General features: G+C 34.5%; 2 protein-coding genes across 3 annotated transcripts; both read right to left on the bottom strand.

The window, feature by feature from the left end:
- Positions 1-6,160: 6,160 nt before the first annotated feature.
- Positions 6,161-7,604, bottom strand: LOC132281995 (F-box/kelch-repeat protein At3g06240-like). Its single transcript, XM_059783639.1, has 2 exons — positions 7,528-7,604; positions 6,161-7,195 (listed from the first exon to the last, which is right to left on the bottom strand). The coding sequence occupies exons 1-2, from the start codon at positions 7,602-7,604 to the stop codon at positions 6,484-6,486; spliced, it is 789 nt and encodes a 262-aa protein (XP_059639622.1). The 3' UTR covers positions 6,161-6,483.
- Positions 7,605-17,265: 9,661 nt separating this feature from the next.
- Positions 17,266-19,063, bottom strand: LOC132285956 (F-box protein CPR1-like). 2 transcript variants are annotated; one of them, XM_059788195.1, is made up of 2 exons: positions 18,970-19,063; positions 17,266-18,865 (listed from the first exon to the last, which is right to left on the bottom strand). In XM_059788195.1, exon 2 carries the CDS (start codon positions 18,808-18,810, stop codon positions 17,668-17,670), a length of 1,143 nt encoding a protein of 380 aa, XP_059644178.1. In that variant the 5' UTR covers positions 18,811-18,865; positions 18,970-19,063; the 3' UTR covers positions 17,266-17,667. The 2 variants fall into 2 exon arrangements, with proteins under 2 accessions (XP_059644178.1, XP_059644179.1); XM_059788196.1 differs by having other exon boundaries at positions 17,266-18,857.
- Between the last annotated feature and the right edge of the window lie 2,513 nt (positions 19,064-21,576).

Below are 21,576 nucleotides of genomic sequence, written 5' to 3'. Positions count from 1 at the left end.
TAGATTTAAGAATGAAATAAATAAAAAAATCATATCATACGTAACATTTGGAAATTAAAAACAGAAATAAAAATAAATACAATCAAGAATTTATTTATTTCCTTTGTAGATACTCACACTTCATCACCTCCCGAAATTACTACTATTTGCACCCAAAATGAGTCAAACTTTAGATCTAACCTGATGCATCAGCACCACGACCAAATTAGTAAAGACCTAGAGTTAACCCTTCGAATGAAATTACAATCAAGATTCAACACCTAATCTAACCACATTGGCAAATGGCTTAGTGAAATTAGCATTACATTTTAGGGTGCACAAAAAACTAGGACGGAGCCAGAATTTTATTTCCCGCCTGCCCGCAGGGGGAGGGTAGGGGTTAAATTTTTTTTTTTTATTAATATAATTATTTTTAAATAAAAAAGACAAATAAGAAAAAAATAGTTGTAAAATATTATGCTAAATAAATACTGTAAAAAAAATATTTATAGTTACAAATATAAAAATCAAAATATTAATTAAAAATATTTTAATTAAATACATTCACAAATGTCATCGATAAAAAGAAATAAGTTTAAAAAAATAGAAAAATACATAATTATACATAAGTGAGAACAAAATTTTTTTGAAAAAGGAAACAAAAATTAAAAAAGGAAAAATATATTGTATACTTGAAGAAGGGATATATGTAACTCTTTTTTATTTCAAAAGGAAATGAAAAGAATTTGAAAATTTGAGGGGGCACTATTTAAAATTACCATGTAAGTATATGTATATACCAAAAATATGTACATATGTATAGTAGGTTGAAGCAAAGTGAGGGAAGGCACATGCCCCTCTAGTCCTTAATTGGCTCCGCCCCTGCAAAAAACTAGTTAAATGATAAACAAAACGGATATGTTTGATTCGATTTTTTTATGGTTTGGTTCAATTACGATTCTAAAAATATGGAACCATTTATAAATTGTTCGGTTGCGATTTGAAATTTTACAAGAACAAATCAAAATGTACGATTTTATAAATTATATATATATATATATATATATATATATATATATATATATATTTATATACTTTGTATTATATAAAAACCAAAATAATAACCACTCAACCATATATCATAACATATAATAATAAATTATATTATAATAGAAAGTCGCATTTATAAAATATATATTTTTAATTAATTATATGTATATATATTCGATTGAATTATAAAAAATGAAAAATTTAGAATTGTGAAATTAAACCGAATCGAATTATTATTTTTTTTACGATTTGATTTGATGCAATTCCAATCCAATCCAAATCACGTGCAATCCGATTACATTTTGTTCTAAGAGCGAACTGCCAAGATAATGAATCAATCGGGTGCCGACTTTAGGAATAAATTGGATTGCTGAAATATCAATCGTGGCACTCAAAAGTTAAAAATTTGATATCTTCAATAATGACACCTCTATTTCTAACAAACACCTTCATTCAATCTCTTATGACCACTATATTAAATATGGAGTATAAGACTAGTTTTAATTATTGCATTAGACAATAGTTGGTTGAGTCGGAGTAGTTTCTAGCTTTCTTGATATAAATAAATAAATAAATAAAATCTGATGTTTGATTCAATCTTAATTTGGACCTTTTAACCATTTCAAAAAATTGCCTTTGCTTGGCACAGGCCAGTTTTGTCCGGTTCACCAAATTGCAGCTAGTTTTGAAAACATCAATGGAAGGACATTAATTATTTTCAATATTTTTCTATGTCTCATAGTATAATCTTTACATCTAGTTTTGATTGAGTGAGAAAAAAAAGACTAATAAGTGCTATTTTTCTTTTTTTCTTTTGGTTATTAGTTTTCCAAATGACCATCAAAATTTTAGATGCAATTCTAACCAATTCGATGCAATCTAGACCATCAAAATTGTAAGCAATACAATATTTAACATGGTTCAACAAGTATTTTATTCTCTCTCCATTGAAATCTTCCTCTTTTTTCCATCTCATGTTGCTTATGTCACTTGCCTCCACTCTAAACCCTTTTCATTCTACTTTACCTAATTAAAACCTTTAAAATCTCAAAAGCACAAGCACTCTCAACATGTAATAGCGTCACATGGATCAAAATCACTCCAACGTAGAATATGTTATTCAATTTTGTGAATTAATTTGGAATATTTAAAACCTAAATCTGATCCTCAGTTTTTCCCAAAAATATTGAAAAGACACCTAAAACCAAAATTACACTTTTCCCCCTATATAATCCTGTCTCATCGGTTTTGGTTTGAAGTATCTTCAGTTTGAACAATTAATCACTTTAAACTCTCGTCTCCCAGGGGAAAAAAGGTGCCTTGTATTGAAATTCTTAAGAAAAATGTCACAAATCGTGATAGAAATCATGATTCGATTGAAGTATTGCAAAGCGAAAGCACCTTACATCAAGACCCAATCATAAATATTGAACAGTCAAATAAGAATCCGATACTTAATATAGTTTGATAAACCTGCTTACATCCATATTTTTAAAGGAATTACAAATGATAAAAATGCATAAAATCCACAACTGAAAGTAATACCTGAAAAACTAGAATATGATGTTCATTCTTGAGACAGTTCAGATTCTTCAGAACCTACATATGATCCCAGGTAAGTGTTTTGCCCTCGTATCCTTTTTCAGTTAGAAAATAAACTCAGATTAGGTTATACTTCTCTTTCACCTCAGACACAGAGGCAGTTATGTTGCCAGACAACACACCAGTGTTAGGAACTTAGGTGCTTATGGCCACAGTTAAATATCTAAAAATAATAATAACAATAATTCCAAACTGAGTTATGCATTTCAGCACACACAGACATCAAAACAAATGTTGTCATTTTAATACAGAAGCCCCTAATAATAATTAACACCCTTCTTTCAGCTGAACTACAACACTAGAAAATTATTTATTCTAATTACCAGCTAAGTATTCTTCTAAGTTGGTGAAATCAAGTATTTTGAAATAATCTAAAAGTTGCAGATCGCAATCCTAATTATAAGGTGTCTTTGTGCCGAGAGTATCTTCAATTTGATCTCGAACTAAAATGAACTGCAAATCTTAATGTTCTCATTCTTTCTATCAACAAATCCTGGGGATGATTCATAATAGCAACTCAAACATTACATCTAGAAGTCATTTGGCAAACAAACTGGCTGTCCTTTTCTTTCGATGGCAATTTTTATTTCCATCATATAAAATCATGCCCCTTCAAAAAGGATAAAGAAAGAATAAAGCAAGTCATCAAACAAGTTAAAAATCAGCCATGAATAAACCAAATCTGTGAAGTATACTCAGTATCATTCGATAAATGCATTTTCGCTTTAAACAAGAGGTATATTGACGCAATGCCCGAATCAGCATTCATGGAAAGGTAAAATCTGAACACATTTGCAATATACAGGAACTAAAGAAAGAAATACTGAAACTATTCCATGAAGAAAAAAGAAAGAAAAAAAAATGGGGCAATTATAAGTGGGATCATTTGTCGTGGTTTCCTACTTCGCACTCCTTTGCCATTTTCTTGGTTCGTCCAACTCCAAGCTTTTCCTTGATTAAAATTATAAGCTGTTTATTGAGTAACGGCTGCACTCAAAGACTAGGCTTGCCCCCTCAAGACTTAATTCACTTCCTAAAGTAAGACTATTCACTTCCTAAAGTAAGACTAAGCTCTCCATGTAAGTAACAACATATAACGATTTCAGATCATCACGAGATAATCGTATTCCAAGATCCTTAACTTGTTGAGACTCTAGGTTAATTGAAAGCCTGTGATAATTTCTTTTAAAGAAGAGAGATCACCATTCCTCCTGAAACCAAGTGTGCGCCTAAAACCTCAATCCACATCAAAAGCGAATAGTTTGGTCCAAGATTCTACAACACCACATTCTTTCATCATCCATATTGAAACTTTGGTAAGCATGAAATCATAAAGGCACAAAGTGACTCCCTAAACACTGAATGTAAATATTACCATAGTTAAATATTTAAAAAAACAAAAAAACCAATAATTCCAAATGTTATAGAATAACTGGGTTATGCATTTCAATACACACACACACACACACATCAAAATAAATGTTGGCATTCTAATACAGAAGCCCTAAATAATAATTAATAACTTTTCCAGGATTAAAGCTTTCGGCTGAAATGCAGCATTAGAACATTACTTATTCTAATTACCAGCTAAGTATTCATCTAATTTGGTGAAATCAAATTAACTATTTTGAAATAATCTAAAAGTTGCAAATTGAAATCCTAATTATGATGAGTATCTTCAATTTGATCTTGAACAAAAATGAACTGCAAATCTTAAAGTTCTCATTGTTTCTACCAACAAATACTGGGGATGATTAATAATAGCAACTCATACACTACATCTAGAAGTCACGTGACAAACAAACTGGCTATCCTTGTCTTTCAATGGCAATTTTTACTTCCATCATATAAAATCATGTCCCTTTGAAAAAAATAAAGCAAGTCATCAAACAACTTAAACATCAGCCATGAATAAACCAAACCATGAAATATTATCAGTATCATTTGATAAATGCATCATCAATTTAAATAAGAGGTATATTGATGCAATGCTAGAATCAGCATTCGTGGAAAGGTAAAATCTGAACACATTTGCAATATACAGTAACTAAAGACAGAAATACTGAAACTATTCTATGAAGAAAAAAGAAGAAGAAAAAAATGGGGCAAGGAAAAGTGAGAACCTTTATCGTGGTTTCCTTCTTCGAACTCTCCTTTGCAAATTTCTTGGTTCGTCACTTCGTCCAACTCCAAGCTTTTCTTTAATTAAAATTGTAAGCTCTTTCTTGAGTAACTGCTGCACTCAAAGACTAGGCTTGCCACCTTAAGACTTGATTAACTTCCTAAAGACTAAGCTCTCAGTGTAAGTAACAATGTACAATGATTTCAGATATTATTCATGTATCCGAGGAGTATGGACATGTATCCATACTTTTAATATTATGGATACGTTTAATATAGTCAAAATCATCCAAGTAGATGAATCATTACTTTAAAATAAGAGGTACAGCATTCATGAAAAGCTAAAATCTGAACAAATTTGCTATATACGGGAACTAAAGGCAGAAATACTGATACTATGCTACGAAAAAAAAAAAAAAGAAAAAAAGAAAAAAAAAAAAAAGGGCAAGGATAAATGAGAATGTTTATCGTGGTTTCATTCTTCCTACTCTATCTTGCAATTTTCTTGATTCCTCCAACTCCAAGCTTTCCTTTAAGAAAATTATAAGGTCTTTCTGGAGTAACTGCTGCACTGGAAGACTAGGCTTCTTAAGACTTGATTCACTCCCTAAAGTAAGACTAAGCTCTCCACGTAAGGTACAACATAAAATGATTCCAGATCACCAGATAACCGTATTCCAAGATCCTTAGCTTGTTGAGACTCTACGTTAATTGAAAACATGCAATCATTTCTTTTAAAGAAAAGAAGATCACCATTTCTCCTGAAATCAAGTCTTAGCACGAAAGCTTCATCCACATCAAAAGCGAAAAGTTTGGTCCAAGATTCTACAACACCATATACTTTCATCACCCATATTGAAAATTTGGTAAGCATCAAATCATAATGGCACAGACAAATTGACTCCCTAAGCACTGAAACAGCCAAATATGTTACCACCCAGCCGCGTCATGGAGCTGCTGGTGCCTTCATCCTACAGAATACCTCACTGCTCATATCAAATAGCAGGATTGAAAATATCAAAAGCAGCATTCTTATCGAATCCAACCCAATGGACAATCCCATTGACAAATACTGAGATGGAAGTGGAGCAAAACTGAAACAATGATGGGGACCAACAACATAAATTCTTGTCCAGCATCCTTTGTTAATCGAGTAAATCCCAACCTCAGGATCTGGAGAATTGAAATCATAAAAAAAAAGTGTCGTTAATTTCTTCTTGTTCGTTCCATGTTCGAAGTACAAAATAAGAATCCCCTTTGTTACATGATTTCTTCTTCATATAGATGGATATAAATTGGCTATCATTTTCTTTCCATGGTAAATTTTACTTCCATTATATAAAATCATGTCCCAAGGCAAAGAATAAAGAAAGAACAAGGCAAGTCATCAAACATGAAACAATAGCCATGAATAAAACAAATCCATTAAATATAATCAATATCATTCAAGTAAATGAATCATTACTTTAAAATACAAGGTACAACATTCATGAAAAGCTAAAATCTGAACAAAGTTGCAATATACTGGAACTAAAGACAGAAATACTGATACTATGCTACGAAGAACAAGAAAAAAAGGGCAAGGACATATGAGAATATTTATCATGGTTTTTCTCTCTTGCAATTTTCTTGATTCCACCAACTACAAGCTTTCCTTTAAGAAAATTATAAGGTCTTTCTAGAGTAACTGCTGCACTGGAAGATTAGGCTTCTTAAGACTTGATTCACTTCCTAAAGTAATACTAAGTTCTCCGCCACATGGGGAACAGCGTAAAATGATTGCGGATCACCAGATAACCATATTCCAAGATACTTAGTTTGTTGAGACTCTAGGTTGATTGAAAACATGTAATCATTTCTTTTAAAGAAAAGAAGATCACCATTCCTCCTGAAACCAAGTAATTGCCCGTAAGCTTCATTCACATCAAAGACGAATAGTTTGGACCAAGATTGTACAACACCATATTCTTTCATCACCCATATTGAAACTTTGCTAACCAAGGAATCAAAATGACCAAGACAAAGTGACTCCCTATGCACCGAAACAGCCAAACGTGTTACCAACCAGCCATGTGGTGGTGCTGCTGGTGGCTTCATCTTGCAGAATACCTCACTGCTCATATCAAAAGTCAGGATTGAAATATCAGAATCAGCATCCAAATCGCCTCCAACCCAATGGACAATCCCATTGACAAAAGCCTGAGATGGAAGTGGAGCAAAAGTGAAACGATGATGGGGACCAACAACACAAATTCTTCTCCAACATCCTGTATTAAGGGAGTAAAGCTCAACCTCAGCATCTGGAAAACCATAGATGTAAGCAATTCTAACCACCTTATAATCATTAGTTTTGGAATCGAAGCCGTACCCATCAACAACCCTACTCAGGCCACGTGAATCAATGCCAATGCTGGACATTGGAAGACTCATATATTTTCTAATACTTGATTCCACAAAATTATATTATTCACCTTGTTAAAGACACAATCAAAGATGTTATCACTGAGACATACCACACCATTACAAGAACCAAATATGTGTAAATTAGATTCACAGTACGGGATTGGGTTTTCAAGTTCCATAAAACAACTACCGTCGTAGAGAATTAATGAAAAACGACCTTCTCCTTCAGATTCTTCTTCGTAGTCATTAATGTAACGCCCAATGATATGTGTATCAGTATTGTTGATTTTGTTCAAATGGACTGTTTGTTTGAGCTTTGAAGTGATGAATTTAGGGCTACTAATTAGAGAACGCCATGATTTACAAACGCACCTGAACTTTAGAAGGGCTTTCACCGGTAGTCTTGTGAGGATTTCAGCTATCAATTCTTTGGGCAAACGGTCCGCCATTGTTGAGATTCGTAGGTGAGTGAGTGAGAGTGAGAGAGCTTTATCTTTAGGGGTTTCGAAAACCCTAGGAATGTTGAGACATCAACGATATATGAGAGTGCAAGAAGTTCGAAAACCCCCACCCTATTCTTTTAGGCTATGTTTGGTAGGGTGGGTTTGAAAGGGGAGGATAATATTAGTTACGACGAAAAGGGAAGGGACGGAAAGAGAAGGAAATGATAAGTTTAATCCTCAATCGTGTTTGGTTGATTAATGAAAGAAAAAAAAGAGAAGAATAACAATCATGTTTGGGAAAAGAAAAGAAAGGGAAGGATAATAATAAATTTACTATTATGCCCTTTTATATTTTAAAAGATGAATTTTGAGATTTAAATATGCAACAACATTTTTGTTCCAAGAGGAGCCGGCTCAAGTAAAAGTGGAGGAGGCTTTACTTTAAGTAGAGGAGGCTCCAATATGAGTAGAGCAGGCTCCCAAAAATGGGAGGCGGCTCTTTTCAAGAAAAATTGTTCTGGGAACCAATTTTAGCTACTAGAATGAAGATCAAGTGTGTGTTTTTTTTTCCTTTTGGTTTTCATCGCTGTTCCAGTTCGGGTTCGCCGTCGCCATCCGCCTCAAAAAATCAAAATCCACATCTTTTAGTTTCCATCGCTATTCCAGTTCGGGTTTGCCGTCTACCTCAAAAATCAAAACCCACATCTTTCAGTTTCCATCGCTGTTCTAGTTCGGGTTCGCCGTCCGCCTCAAAAAATCAAAACCCACATCTTTCAGTTTCCATCGCTGTTCCAGTTCGAGTTCGCCGTCCGCTGTTCGCAAGCTTTCCGCGCTAAATACATGTTCAATATCAAGTGCAATTTTGAGGGTAAAAGTGGCATGACAAATATTATATGAGCCATTGCCTTCCCTTTCCTTCCTTATCCTCCCATTTTTGGAAGGTTAAAGAAATTACTGTACATTGTTATGAAGAACCCATCCAAACCCTTCCCTCTCCTTCCCTTTCCCTCCACTCACCTTACCCAAACACAATTTTTTTATAACCCTCTATCACCTTCCCTTCCCTTTCCCTTCAAACCCACTCTACCAAACTGAGCCTTAGGGTCAGTTTGGTATAGTAGAAATGGGAGGAAAGGGAAGGGAAGGTGATGGAGGGGGATTAAAAATGTGTGTTTGGCAAAAATTGTTGGAAGGAAAGGGAAGGGTTTGGAAGGTTAACTTGTGTCTTCAACAGTAGATTTCTTAACTTCTCAACAATGGAAGGAAATGAAGGGAAAGGGAAAGAGAGGCTTGGTGGGTGATTTCAAATGCCAATTTTACCCTCAAGATTGCAGAGAGAGAGACCGCCAGTGATTGAAGCTTGGAACGGCGAACCCGAACTGGAACAGCGGCCATGGAAACTGAAAGACATGGGTTTTGGATTTTCTGAACAATCTGAAATGATACACCGATACGGGTTTGAACTTTTGATTCTTGCAAACAGATAGATAAACTGGAAATATATGGGTTTTGAATTTCTGATTCTTGCAGAGAGAGAGAGAGAGAGAGAGAGAAAGGCCAAGCTCAGTGTTGAGAAGGAGTTGCAGAGATGGGGCGAGATTGGGGAGGCTAAATTGATTTGCCCTATTTTTTTATTTTTCTTTTCTTATGGCCTCAAGTTAAAGACTTTATATATATATATATATATATATATATATATATATATAATAGAGATGGAGGATTGGGAGGCTGAAATGATTTGCCCTAATTTTTATTTTTATTTATTTAATTATTTTGTTTTTTGGCAAGTACATGAAACTATATATATATATATATATATATATATTAAAATATAAAAGGTATAATAGTCAATATGTTAAAATAATTTCTTTTCTTTTCCCAAACATAATTATTATCCTTCCTTTTCTTTTTTTTCATTAATCAACCAAATACGACGGAGGTTTAAAATTATCTTTCCCTTCCCTTCCCTTTCCTTTCTCTCGTAACTAATGTTATTCTTCCCTTCCAAACCCACCGTACCAAACAAAGCCTTACCCTTTTCCGTTAAATGGAGTATTGGTAGTATATGAAATAACTAAAAATTCATATCATATGATTTGGAAATTAAACCAAAAATAAAAACAAATAATATAAAGATTTTTATTTTTATTTTTCCTTTGTTACTCACACATTAAATTGTTTCCACCCAAAATAGTCAAAACCTTAGACCTCGTTTAATGGATCCCAAAGCCATACCAAATTCTTACGAACGTCAACTATTAGAGGGAAATTACAATCTAGATTCAAAACCTCGCCTTGACAATTACTTTAGTGAAATTGGCATTTCACTCACCTTGGCAAATAGTTTTGTGAAATTGGCATTATATTTTAAGAGTGTATAAAAACTGGTTAAACGATAAACAAAACTGATATGTTTTGGTCGATTTTTTTACAGTTAGTTTTAGTTACGGTTCTAAAATATAAAATCATTTATAAACAGTTTGGTTATGATTTGAGGTTTTACAAGATCAGACCGAACAGAAACCGTTTAATAAATTGTATATATATTTATATATTTTATATTATATAAATAATCAACCAACTAGTGTTTAGGAACTAATGAGTGGAATTAGTTTCTTGCTTTCTTGAAAGAAAAAAAAAAATAATAATAATAATAATAATAATCTTATGTTTGATTCGGATGAAACTTAATGTGGACCTTTTTACCATTTCAAAAAATTGCCTTTACTAGGCGCAGGCCAATTTTGTCTGGTTCACCGAATTGCACTTAGTTTTGAAAACATTAATAGAAGATATTAAGGATCCGTTTAGTTTGTAACTCTGAAAACAGTTTTCTATTTCAAAAAATTGAAAACAGAAAATTGTGCAAAAAATTCTGCTTAATTCAATTTTATAAAACTGTTTTATGAAAACTCAATTATAAAAAGGTCTATTTTTAGATAAATGTCTTTTATTGTTCTGTAAAAATTGTTTTTTGTTAAGTGAATTCTTAAGATTTTCAGAATTACAAAACAAACATGCTCTAATTATTTTCAATATTTTTCTGTCTCACAGTAGAATCTTTACATCAAGTCTTGATTGAGGGACTGAAAAAGTAATGACGTGATATATTCATTTTTATTACGTAGTATTATTATATTAATTTTTCTTTTTTCTTTTTTTGCTATTAGTTTTCCAAATGACCATGAATTTTTTAATGCAATTCTAACCATACCTCAGGAGTATGGATATGAACCATCAAAACTGTAAACATCAAAAAAGAATACAATATTTAACATGATTCAGCAAATTTTGGACGACATAAATAATTTATTTCATTCCATAAATTAATTACAAAGAACCAAAAAAAAATCCAAATCATGTGTAATACTGGTGTCCATTGCTAGTGTCCAATGCCTTCGAAGCATCTCTTATTTTCCTACTCACCAGTGTTCTTTCTTTTAAGTACACTGAAATTTTAAAAAAAAAACATCATATACAGCTGAAATCAAAAATAGAAATACTGAAACAACAAGTGAGAGAACTTACAAATGCTTTAGCTCTTTCCTCTATTTTCTATTGCACATTTCTTGATTCCTCCAACGTCATGATCTTCAATAAGAAAGAATAAATCAAAGGCTAACAGTCTGGTCCAACACCAACACCAGTCATAGCATCACCATGTGCCACAGAAACTGACTCCCCAAGCACTGCAAAGACAATTTTGGCACCTTCACACATTCTACACTCCCCTCCAGCTTCACTTCACCATGCAGAAAAATTCGCTGCTCATATCGGATGACAAGATCGCGATGAAAAACAAACAGTGGCTCGAACCCACTGGAAAACACCATTCACAAAATCCTGAGCTGAATATATATATATATATATATATGTATGTATGTATGTATGTATGTATATTACGACACAAGTTCGCGATGAAAAACCAACGGTGGCTTCTCCAGACAATAGTCTTAAAAACCCTAAATTCGTCTTCCCTTTCCCTAAAACAGTCTGCGATTGATTACTTTATTTTTCTTTCACCTTCTCTTTTCAAAGATTTTATTCTATGTCCATTGAAGTCTTCCTCCTCTCTTTTCTGTTTATGTCACTTGCCTACGTCCATGCCTTGCCTCCACTCTAAACCCTTTTCATTAAAACAAAACCTTTGAATCCTCAAAAGCACAAGCTCTGTCAATATGAAATAGCTTTAATTTTCGAAAAAAAAAATATGAAATAGCTTCACATGGATCAAATTCACTGAAATGCGAGAATATGTGATTCAATTTTTTTTTATTTAATTTGGAATATTTGAAAGCTATACCTCATCTTCAGTTTTTTCCACAAATATTGAAAAGACACCTAAAACCAAAATTACAAATTTTTTTCTTCCTATTATCCTGTCTCGTCGGTTTTGGTTTGAAGTATCTTCAGTTTGAATTAATCACTTTAAACTCTTAGTTTGGCCAAAAAATGGATACCTTATCTCCAGGAGAAAAAAAAAAACATACCTCACATTGAAATGCTTAAGAAAAATGTCACATACGATGGTAGCAATCATGATTTGATTGAAGTATTGCAAAGTGCGGTGCAAGCGAAGATAAATAGGAAGTAATCAAATAAGAATACAATACTTGACGTGGTTCGATAAACCTGGCCACATCCATATTTTAAAAGGAATTACGTAGGATAAAAATGAATAAAATTCAGCAACCGAAAGTTTTACCTGAAAAACTGGAATATGTAGTTCATTCTTGAGACAGATAGATTCTTCAAAACCTACGTATGATCCCTAGATGGTGTTTTTCCCTAGTATCCTTTTTCAGATATTGAATATGTTTGGCCTATAAAAGTGGTCGGTTCCGATGGAACCGGATGAGCGTGCCAAGAACTGCAGTAGTTCTGAAGAGAGATCCAAACAATATTCCAGATGAAAGATTGCGAAACCAGGCAATTTTGATGAGGTCTGGAATGAACACCTCATGATTCTTTTTGCCTTTGAAAAAGGACTTCGGGATAGTTAATTGGCTGGGAAGGAAAGAACTACTTGAGAAAGTAATTGAATTGACTGTAAAATTATTTACTGAAAAGTAAAGTACAGGACTAAGACTAATCATATTAAAAGTGCATTGCAATGAAAAGTAAGATTGTATTGAAATGTGTGTTTGGTTTGGTGTTGAACAGGTCTTCTAAGTTACAATATCATGTCCTATTTATACAATTTAGTAATGGTAACTTGCATATAACTGCTTGTTTCCTATACTGCCATATGTCCCATGACTTTGTATATAACCGCTTACTTCCTTGACTGCCATGTGTCCCAAAACTTTCCACTGGAACGTCATAATACTTTTCCATTGGAATCAACTCGCTTCCTAGGCTGCCATGTGTCCCATGACTTTGCATGTAACCGCTCGCTTCCTAAGTTGCCATCTGTCCCATGACTTTGCATGTGACCGCTTGTAACCGCTCACTTCCTTAATTGCCAAGTGTCCCAAAATTTTCCACTGGAACGTCGTAGTACCTCTCCATCGGAATCGACCAACTTCCTAGGCTACCACATGTCCCATGAATTTGCATATAACCGCTTGTAACCACTTGCTTCCTTGGCTGCCATGTGTCCCAAGACTTTCTACTGGAATATCGTAGTATCTTTCCATTGGAATTGACCAGAGCAATCTTCCACTGGAAAGTGGAAAACTAGGGTGTAAACATTGCCTCCCAAATTTGATGTGCCTGGTATTCTTTGAAGAATTGTAAGGCATATCAAATTTTAGATGTGAGTGAGAATTTGCCATGTGATATTCCTATTGTTAAAGAATTGAACAACTAAAACTTTTCAGTCGGAATTTACCACTGGGGGAAAACTTTAAACAGCTTATTTAACTAAGACAAAGATTTGAAGCCTCACGTCCAATTTCGTTGCCCCCCGAAGTATGGAGGTTTACGAGGAGGAAGAATTTGTACATCTTCTGGCCAAATAAATAATTGATTGGCCAAGTTTTGCCCCCCAAAAATCACAATATATGAATTTGGGACAAATAAAGTACTAGTATTTTTTTACAAGATTGGAAGAAAAATACTATGACCTTTATATTCTTTATGTGGATGAATATACAACGATTCAGAAACTTGTGCTGTTTTTGAAGGAAATTTTGACTGTGGAAAATCTTCTTCCAATGGAAGAAGTGATAACGGCTTCCTATGGAAAGGTTTGTCGACCTTCCTCATGGAATAAACTACTTATGACTGAAGATTCAACACTGAAGATTCTACCTGAAATGGAACCTGAACTGTTGGTGGTGAAATCAACTTCACTGCTGCTGGAATCGACTTCACTATTACTGAAGCACCTTAAGTAGAACCTGCATCTGCGATGGAAGTGGTGGTGGAATTGACTTCACTACTGGCGGAATCGACTTCACTACTGGTGGAATCGACACCATATGTTAGGTAATGAGTTCGTATTTTTTGGCCAACCTTTGGGTAAGTTGGCCATTGGATGCCCCCCAAACACCACTCAAATTGGGTTTGGGTCTGCCAAAGGAATACTACTCTGGCGGATTGGATTTACTCCTTGATCAGGAGATTTTTTTTTTGGAAGAAGTTATCCCTCGCTTGCCATAAGAAAAACCTAAGGCGGCCTTTGAGGAATGGCAATAGGTGGCTGCACATTCTGTTGAGTAATATTAGGTGGAAAGTACAGTTGACTTCTTGATTGACGCTGCAGTACCCTGATAAGACCCAAACTGATGCACATTATTAGTAAAAACATCATGGCAAACCTATTGGGGTATAACCACCGAGGCTGGATTCTGCACATGCTGTGTCATTGGAATGGGCATTGATTGTGCAGGTGGCATCTGCACTATCTGCACCTGTGGTTTGGGATACACATATTGATGGAAATGACTACCCTCAACAAACGCTCTTGGCTTGTTCACCGAAACGGCTGATTGTTGAGTAGTATTAGGTGAAAAGTACGGCTAACTTCCTGATTGACTAGCTTGAGCTGTACCCTGACAAGACCCAAATTAATGCAAATTGTTAGTAAAAACATCATGACAAACCTGTTGGGGAATTACCACAGGATTCTGCACATGCTATTCCACTGGAATAAACATCGATTGTGCATATAGCATCTGCGTCTGTGGCATGGAATGCACAGGCTGATGAGAAGGACTCCCCTCAACAAACGTACTTGGCCTGTTCATCGAAACGGCTGATTGTTGAGTAGTATTGGGTGGAAAGTACGGCTGATTACCTGATTGACCAGCCTGAGCCGTACCCTGACAAAACCCAAAATGATGCCAATTGTTAGTAAAAACATCATGACAAACCTGTTGAGGAATTGCCACAAGATTCTGCACATGCTATTCCACTGGAATAGACATCAATTGTGCATATGGCATCTGCACTATCTATGCCTGTGGTATAGTACTCACAGGTTGATGAGAAGGACTCCCTTCAATAAACGTACTTGGCCTGTTCACTAAAACGACCGATTGCTGAGAACCTTCTGAATTGTTTGGCCTATTGACCGAGCTTTGAGAAATGTTGGCCAAGCTTTAGGAAAGATTGGCCAAGCTTTGGGAAAGTCTGGCCAAGCTTTGAGGAATGTTGGCCATGCTTTGGGAAAGACTTGCAGAAGACCGGTTAAACAAAGTTAACTGGTTCAACATGAGATCCGTCTTTACATTTTGTGCAAAGACGGTTTTTTCATGACTACGAGCACTCTTCTCTATAACAACCATGATAGGTCTGTTCGTCATTGCTTCAACGAACTTTGTAACCATATTTTCTCCTTCTTCATGAACAGCACGTGAAATTTCTTCAGGAAGTTCAATAGTCTGTTCCCCTTCAATTTCAGTAGGATCTTGAACAGATTTGCCGTGTCTTTTTCCTCCCGCCATGAAAACACTCCGTTCAGAATGTCCTGCCGGGCGTGCCACTATGTTTGGCCTGTAAAAGTGGTCGGTTCAGATGGAACCGGATGGGCATGCCAGGAACTGCAGTAATTCCGAAGAGAGATCCAAACAATATTCCAGATGGAAGATTACGAGACCAAACAATTGTGATGAGGTCTAGAATGAACACCTCAGGATTCTTTTGGTCTTTGAGAAAGGACTTCGGGATAGTTGACTGGTTAGGAAGGAAAGAACTACTTGAGAAAGTAATTGAATTGACTGTAAAACTATCTACTGAAAAGTAAAGTGCAGGACTAAGACTAATCATATTGAAAGTGCATTGCAATGAAAAGTAAATGCGTGTTTGGTTTGACGTTGAGCAGGCCTTCTAAGTTACAATATCATGCCCTATTTATATTTAGTAATGGTAGCTTGCATGTAACCGCTTACTTCCTAAGCTGCCATATGTCACATGACTTTGCATGTAACCGCTTGTAACCGCTTACTTCTTTAGCTGTCATGTGTCCCAAGACTTTCCAGGAATGTCGTAGTACATTTCCATTGGAATTGACTCCCTTCCTAGGCTGCCATGTGTCCCATGACTTTGCATGTAACCGCTCGTTTCCTAGGTTGCCATGTGTCCCATGACTTTGCATATAACCGCTCACTTCCTTGGCTGTCAAGTGTCCCAAGACTTTCTATTGGAACGTCGTAGTACCTTTTTATTGGAATCGACCAGCTTCCTAGACTGTCATGTGTCCTATGAATTTACATATAACCGCTTGTAATTGCTTACTTTCTTAGCTGCCATGTGTCCCAAGACTTTCCACTGGAACATTGTAGTACCTTTCCATTGGAATTGACCAGAGCAATCTTCCACTGGAAAGTGAAAAAATAGGGTGTAAACAGAAAATACCCTAAAACAGAAACTACATTCAGATTAGGTTATAGTTCTTTTTCGCCTTAGAGGCATTTATGTTGTCGGACAATGTTCTGGCGTTAGATGTTTATGGCCGTATTTTTGTGGGGTAGTTAGAAAATTACACATGAAAAGCAAAATACCAGAAGACCTGTAATATCAGTTTGGTATATCACATATCTTCCATATGCCTAGTTTTAAGGTGTCCAATGGATTAATCTCTACAGATTGTGTAGGAGCATTACCATAGTTAAATATTAGAACAAAAAATTTCCAAATGTTATAGAATAACTGAGTCATGCATTTCAATACGCACAAACACACACACACATCAAAATAAATGTTGGCATTTAAATACAAAAGCCCTTAATAATAATTAACACTTTTTCCAGGATTGAAGCTTTCAGCTGAAATGCAACATTAGAACATTATTTATTCTAATTAACAGCTATGTATTCATCTAATTTGTGAAATTGAAATTAGTATATTGAAATATTCTAAAAGTTGCATATTGCAATCCTAATTATGAAGTTTCTTTGTGCCAGAGAGAATCTTCAATTTGATGTTCAACCAAAATGAACTGCAAATCTTAACGTTCTCATTGTTTCTACCAACAATCTTACAGGTCACAAGAAGCGGTATCGGGGGCTTCGAGGACAAGTTATACAGTCCTAAGCAAGTCAAAAGCAAGGGATCCCGGGGTCAAATAGGTACTGGGATGATTCATAAATAGCAACTTAAACATTACATCTAGAAGTCATTTGGCAAACAAACCGGCTATCCTTTTCTTTCTATGGCAATTTTTACTTCTATCATATAAAATCATGTCCCTTCGAAAAGAATAAAGAATGAATAAAGCAAGTCATCAAACAAGTTAAACATCAACCATTGAATAAACCAAATCCGTGAGATGTACCAAGTATCCTTTCATAAATACATCATCACTTTAAAATAAAAGGTATATTGATGCAATGCTAGAATCAGCATTCATGGAAAGTTAAAATTTGAACACATTTGCAATATACAGGAACTATAGACATAAATACTGAAACTATTCTATGAAGAAAAAACAAAAACGAAAAAAAATGGGGCAAGGATAAGAGAGAACGTTTATCGTGGTTTCCTTCTTTGCACTCTCTTGCAATTATCTTTGTTCGTCCGGCTCCGTGCTTTCTTGAGTAACTGCTGCACTCAAAGACTAGGCTTGCCCCTTTTTTTTATTAGTAAAGACTATGCTTGCCCCCTTAACGTCTTGCTTCACTTCCTAAAGTAAGACTAAGCTCTCCATATAAGTAACAACGTACAATGATTTCAGATCATCACGAGATAACCGTATTCTAAGATCCTTAACTTGTTGAGATTCTAGGTCCATTGAAAACAGGTGATCATATCTTTTAAAGAAAAGAAGGTCACCATTCCTCCTGAAACCAAGTATTCCCCCAAAATCCCTACCCAAATCAAAAGTGAATAGTTTGGTCCAAGATTCTACAACACCATATTCTTTCATCACCCATATTGAAACTTTGCGAACCAAGGAATCAAAATGTCCCACACAAAGTGACTCCCTAAGCACTGAAACAGCCAAATGAGACACCACCCATCCATTTTCAGGGCTTGTTGGGAGCTTCATCTGAGAGAATACCTCACTGCTCATATCAAATGTCAAGATTGAAATATCAGAAGCAGCAACCATATTGCATCCAACCCAATGCACAATCCCATTTACAAAAGCCTGAGAAGGTCGCGGAGCAAAACAGAAATGATGAATGGGACCAGCAACACAAATTCTTCTCCAATGTCCTCTATTAAGAGAGTAAAGCTCAACCTCAGGAAATGGAAAATTGTTGATGCAAGTAATTCTAACCACCTTATAATCGTTAGTTTTGAAATCGAAGCCGTATCCAATAACAACCCCATATGGGCCATCTGAACCAGCAGCTCTAACCACAGTATTAGTGTGTGAATCAATGCCAATGCTGGGAATCGGAAGCCTCACAGATTTTCTAATACTCGGATTCCACAGAATTAGATTATTGGCTTTATCAAAGGCATTATCAGTGAGACATACCAAACCATTACAAGAATCAAATATGTGGAAATGAGAAGCAGAGTTTGGGATTGGGCTTTCAAGTTGTATAAGACGTCCGCCAAGTCTTTCATCATAGAAATTAGCCGAAAAACGACCTCCCCCTTTTCTTCTCTTATTAATGTAATGCGAGATGAGAAGTGTATCACTGTTGTTGATTTTGTTGAAATGAATTGTTTGATTGACTTTTGAACTGATGAAATTAGGGCTACTGATTAGAGAACACCATGCCTTACAAACGCACCTGATCTGTACAAGGGTTTTTACCGGTAGTCTTGTCAGGATTTCAGTCATCAATTCGCTGGGTAAACGGTCCGCCATTGTGAGAGGCAGAGGAGGAGCTTTTCTTTTAGGGCTTTTGAAAACCCCTATAATCCTTGCATGTCAACGAAACGTTTTAGCATTTTATATATATATATATATATAAAGAATTGCAGTATAAAGAGATGAAATCAAATTGAAATTCGAAAATCTACTTACCAGCAGAGTAGAGAGGGAATACAGAAAACGATTCAAACACACATGAGTTTTTAGAGAATATAAATTTATAGACAAAACATAGTACCGGATTTCAAAGATGACTAAATCAAATTGAAATTGCAATTATTGTTGTTGACAAATGTGGTTACTTTTTGTCTGTATGCTTTTGGGTGGTAAATGCTTTGGGCCGTGGGTGTTGGGTACATTAACTGATAATCAAATTTATAACAAAATTGTCACAACCGAGTCGATTCTGTCATATTATAACAAGTAAGTTTGTTTGTTTGTTTTTTGTTTTTTTTTTTTTTTCCCCACATCTCCAAAGCAAAGTGTAATAGAAATTATAAAACACACAAAGAAAATGAAAAAAAAATCAAGATAAGGGATACAATTTATGAAACTTTTTATGAAGCATAGTGAATTCAATTACCTATAAGGATCAATAAAAATCAGGAGAAGAGTCAAGGAAATTATAAGGGTTTTGATTTATCATTCGAATCAAACCATGAATAGTTATTTTTCCGTGGCCATTAAAAAATTGGTACATTTTTTGAGTGCCCATTCATCATCTCTCTCATAAAATTAATTTTTTAAGAACATTTCACACTTGACATCACTACCCAATTCAGAAAAATTAATGTTGATCCTGCTTTTGTTTGTTTTGAGGTATCATCAGATTCATTGAGGGCTTGAATCTGCAAGTTTTTTTTTTTTTTTTCTTTTTCCTAATTGAGTCTGCAAGATTAAGAACCCATTTTGTAAACATAGTTGAAATGGAAGAAAACTGAGTATCAAACGGCCCAATTGGTTATTTACTCATTGGTCCTAGTTTGGGTTTCGAGGATTGGTCTTGTGGTATGATCCATTGAATTTTAAAAAGTGAATTGGGAAAAGGCCAACCAGTGGAAGAGGCCCAGAGTTCAATACCACCCCCCACCCCCCCTTCTTTTTCCAAACCAAAATCCTCATCACCAACTAACGCCCTATTTGCTAACTTGTTGAGTTTTGATTTGCTGTTGTGCTTTTTATTTTTATTTTTATTTTTAAAATTGCAGCAAAATCTTTTTCATAATTCTATTTTTCACTTTTCACTTTTCACTTTTCAAAAGTTTTGAAAACTAATTGTCATTTCCTTCACAATTTCTACTACTTCAAAATGAAGTTTTGATTTTTTCTTTTGGTTTACAAATTCTGTTATTTTATTATTTTTTAAACTAAGAATTAGAGGGATGTTATTTAATATTTTTATACTTAGAGAAATATTTTTTAATTATACTCGGATAGTATATAAAATTAAAAAATTATTTTATTATACTAGAATAGTAAAATTTAAAATATTATTTTATTGTTTTCCAATTATACTCAAATAGTAAATAAAATATTATTTTATTAATTTTCAATTATACTAATAGTAAATGAAAGAGTCCATTTTTTAATTAAAAAAAAAAAAATACCAAACATATTTTCTCTTCCCCCCTTTTTAAAACTTCAATAATATATATGTTACCAAACATATTTTGGTTTGACAGAAATAACCGCACAACTTTACAAAACTAGCCATTTTCAAATGAAAGTAAAAAAATTAAAAATAAAAAATAATTGAAAATCACGGCTTTACTAAACAGGCCCCAAAGTAATCTTTTTTCTGCTTCTTTAACAATTAAAGTTGCTTCAAATACTGCGCAAATATCTGTGCTATGATTTTATTTCCATCAAACAAAACGTAAAGATTGTTTTAAGTTGGATCAAATGATGGGTTCTCAACTGAAATCAAAGGCCAAGCATGTTTAATTGTAAGTACAGTTACTTGCATACAATTGTTCATTGAAGATCGATTTCATGCTTCCTTCTCATAGCTCATAAGCAGGAAGGAAAGTCTCAAAAGGCAATCTCTTCCACAACTTAAAATCTCAATTGAAACTGCTTGTTTTTTTTACTCCTCTCTATTCAAGTAGAATATATTGGGTGAGCCAGGCAGACCCCTTCTAAATTTGATCTTGAACAAAAAAGATCTCAATGTTGTGATTGTTTCTGCCAATAAATATTGGGGATGATTCATAATAGCAACTAACAGAAATTTCTAACATTACACCTAGAAGACATTTGACAAACAAACAGGCCATCATTTTCTTTCCATGGAAACTTTTACTTCCATCATATAAAATAATAATGTGTCTGTTGCAAAGAATAAGGCAAGTCATCAATCAAACAAGTTAAACATCAGCCATGAACGAACCAAATCTGTAAAATATAATCGATATCATTCCAGTAAATGGCATCATTACTATAAAACGACCTGTTCCTCCTCCTTTCTCTGTAATTCGCAATGACAAGTGTATCAGTGTTGTCTATTTTGTTCAAATGGATTGTTTGATTGAGAATCGAAGTGATGAAATTAGGGCTACTAATCAAATAACAACATGATTTACAAACGCACCTGAACTTTAGAAGGGCTTTTACTGGTAGTTTTGTGACGATTTCAGTTATCAATTCGTTGGGCAAACTGTCCGCCATTGTTGAGATTCGAAGGTGAGAGAGTGAATCTGCTTTTCTTTAGGGCTTTTGAAAACCCTAAACCCTTTTCTCTTTCCCTGATACGTAACACTT

Source organism: Cornus florida, unplaced genomic scaffold (genome assembly GCF_030987335.1).
Source record: "Cornus florida cultivar Cherokee Brave unplaced genomic scaffold, ASM3098733v1 CherokeeBrave_3.0.0_Hap2_Chr11, whole genome shotgun sequence".
Lineage (NCBI taxonomy): Eukaryota > Viridiplantae > Streptophyta > Magnoliopsida > Cornales > Cornaceae > Cornus > Cornus florida.
Note: the sequence above shows the minus strand (reverse complement) of the source record. Positions and strands in the feature narration are given on the sequence as shown.

What these genes read in the sequence shown, in the direction of transcription:
- LOC132281995 (XM_059783639.1), bottom strand. Translation starts at nt 7,604, where the DNA reads ATGGCGGACCGTTTGCCCAAAGAATTGATAGCTGAAATCCTCACAAGA. An exon ending in AAAGCCCTTCTAAAGTTCAG is followed by an intron (nt 7,196 to 7,527) that starts GTGCGTTTGTAA and finishes TGTGGAATCAAG; the next exon opens with TATTAGAAAATATATGAGTC.
- LOC132285956 (XM_059788195.1), bottom strand. Translation starts at nt 18,810, where the DNA reads ATGGCGGACCGTTTACCCAGCGAATTGATGACTGAAATCCTGACAAGA.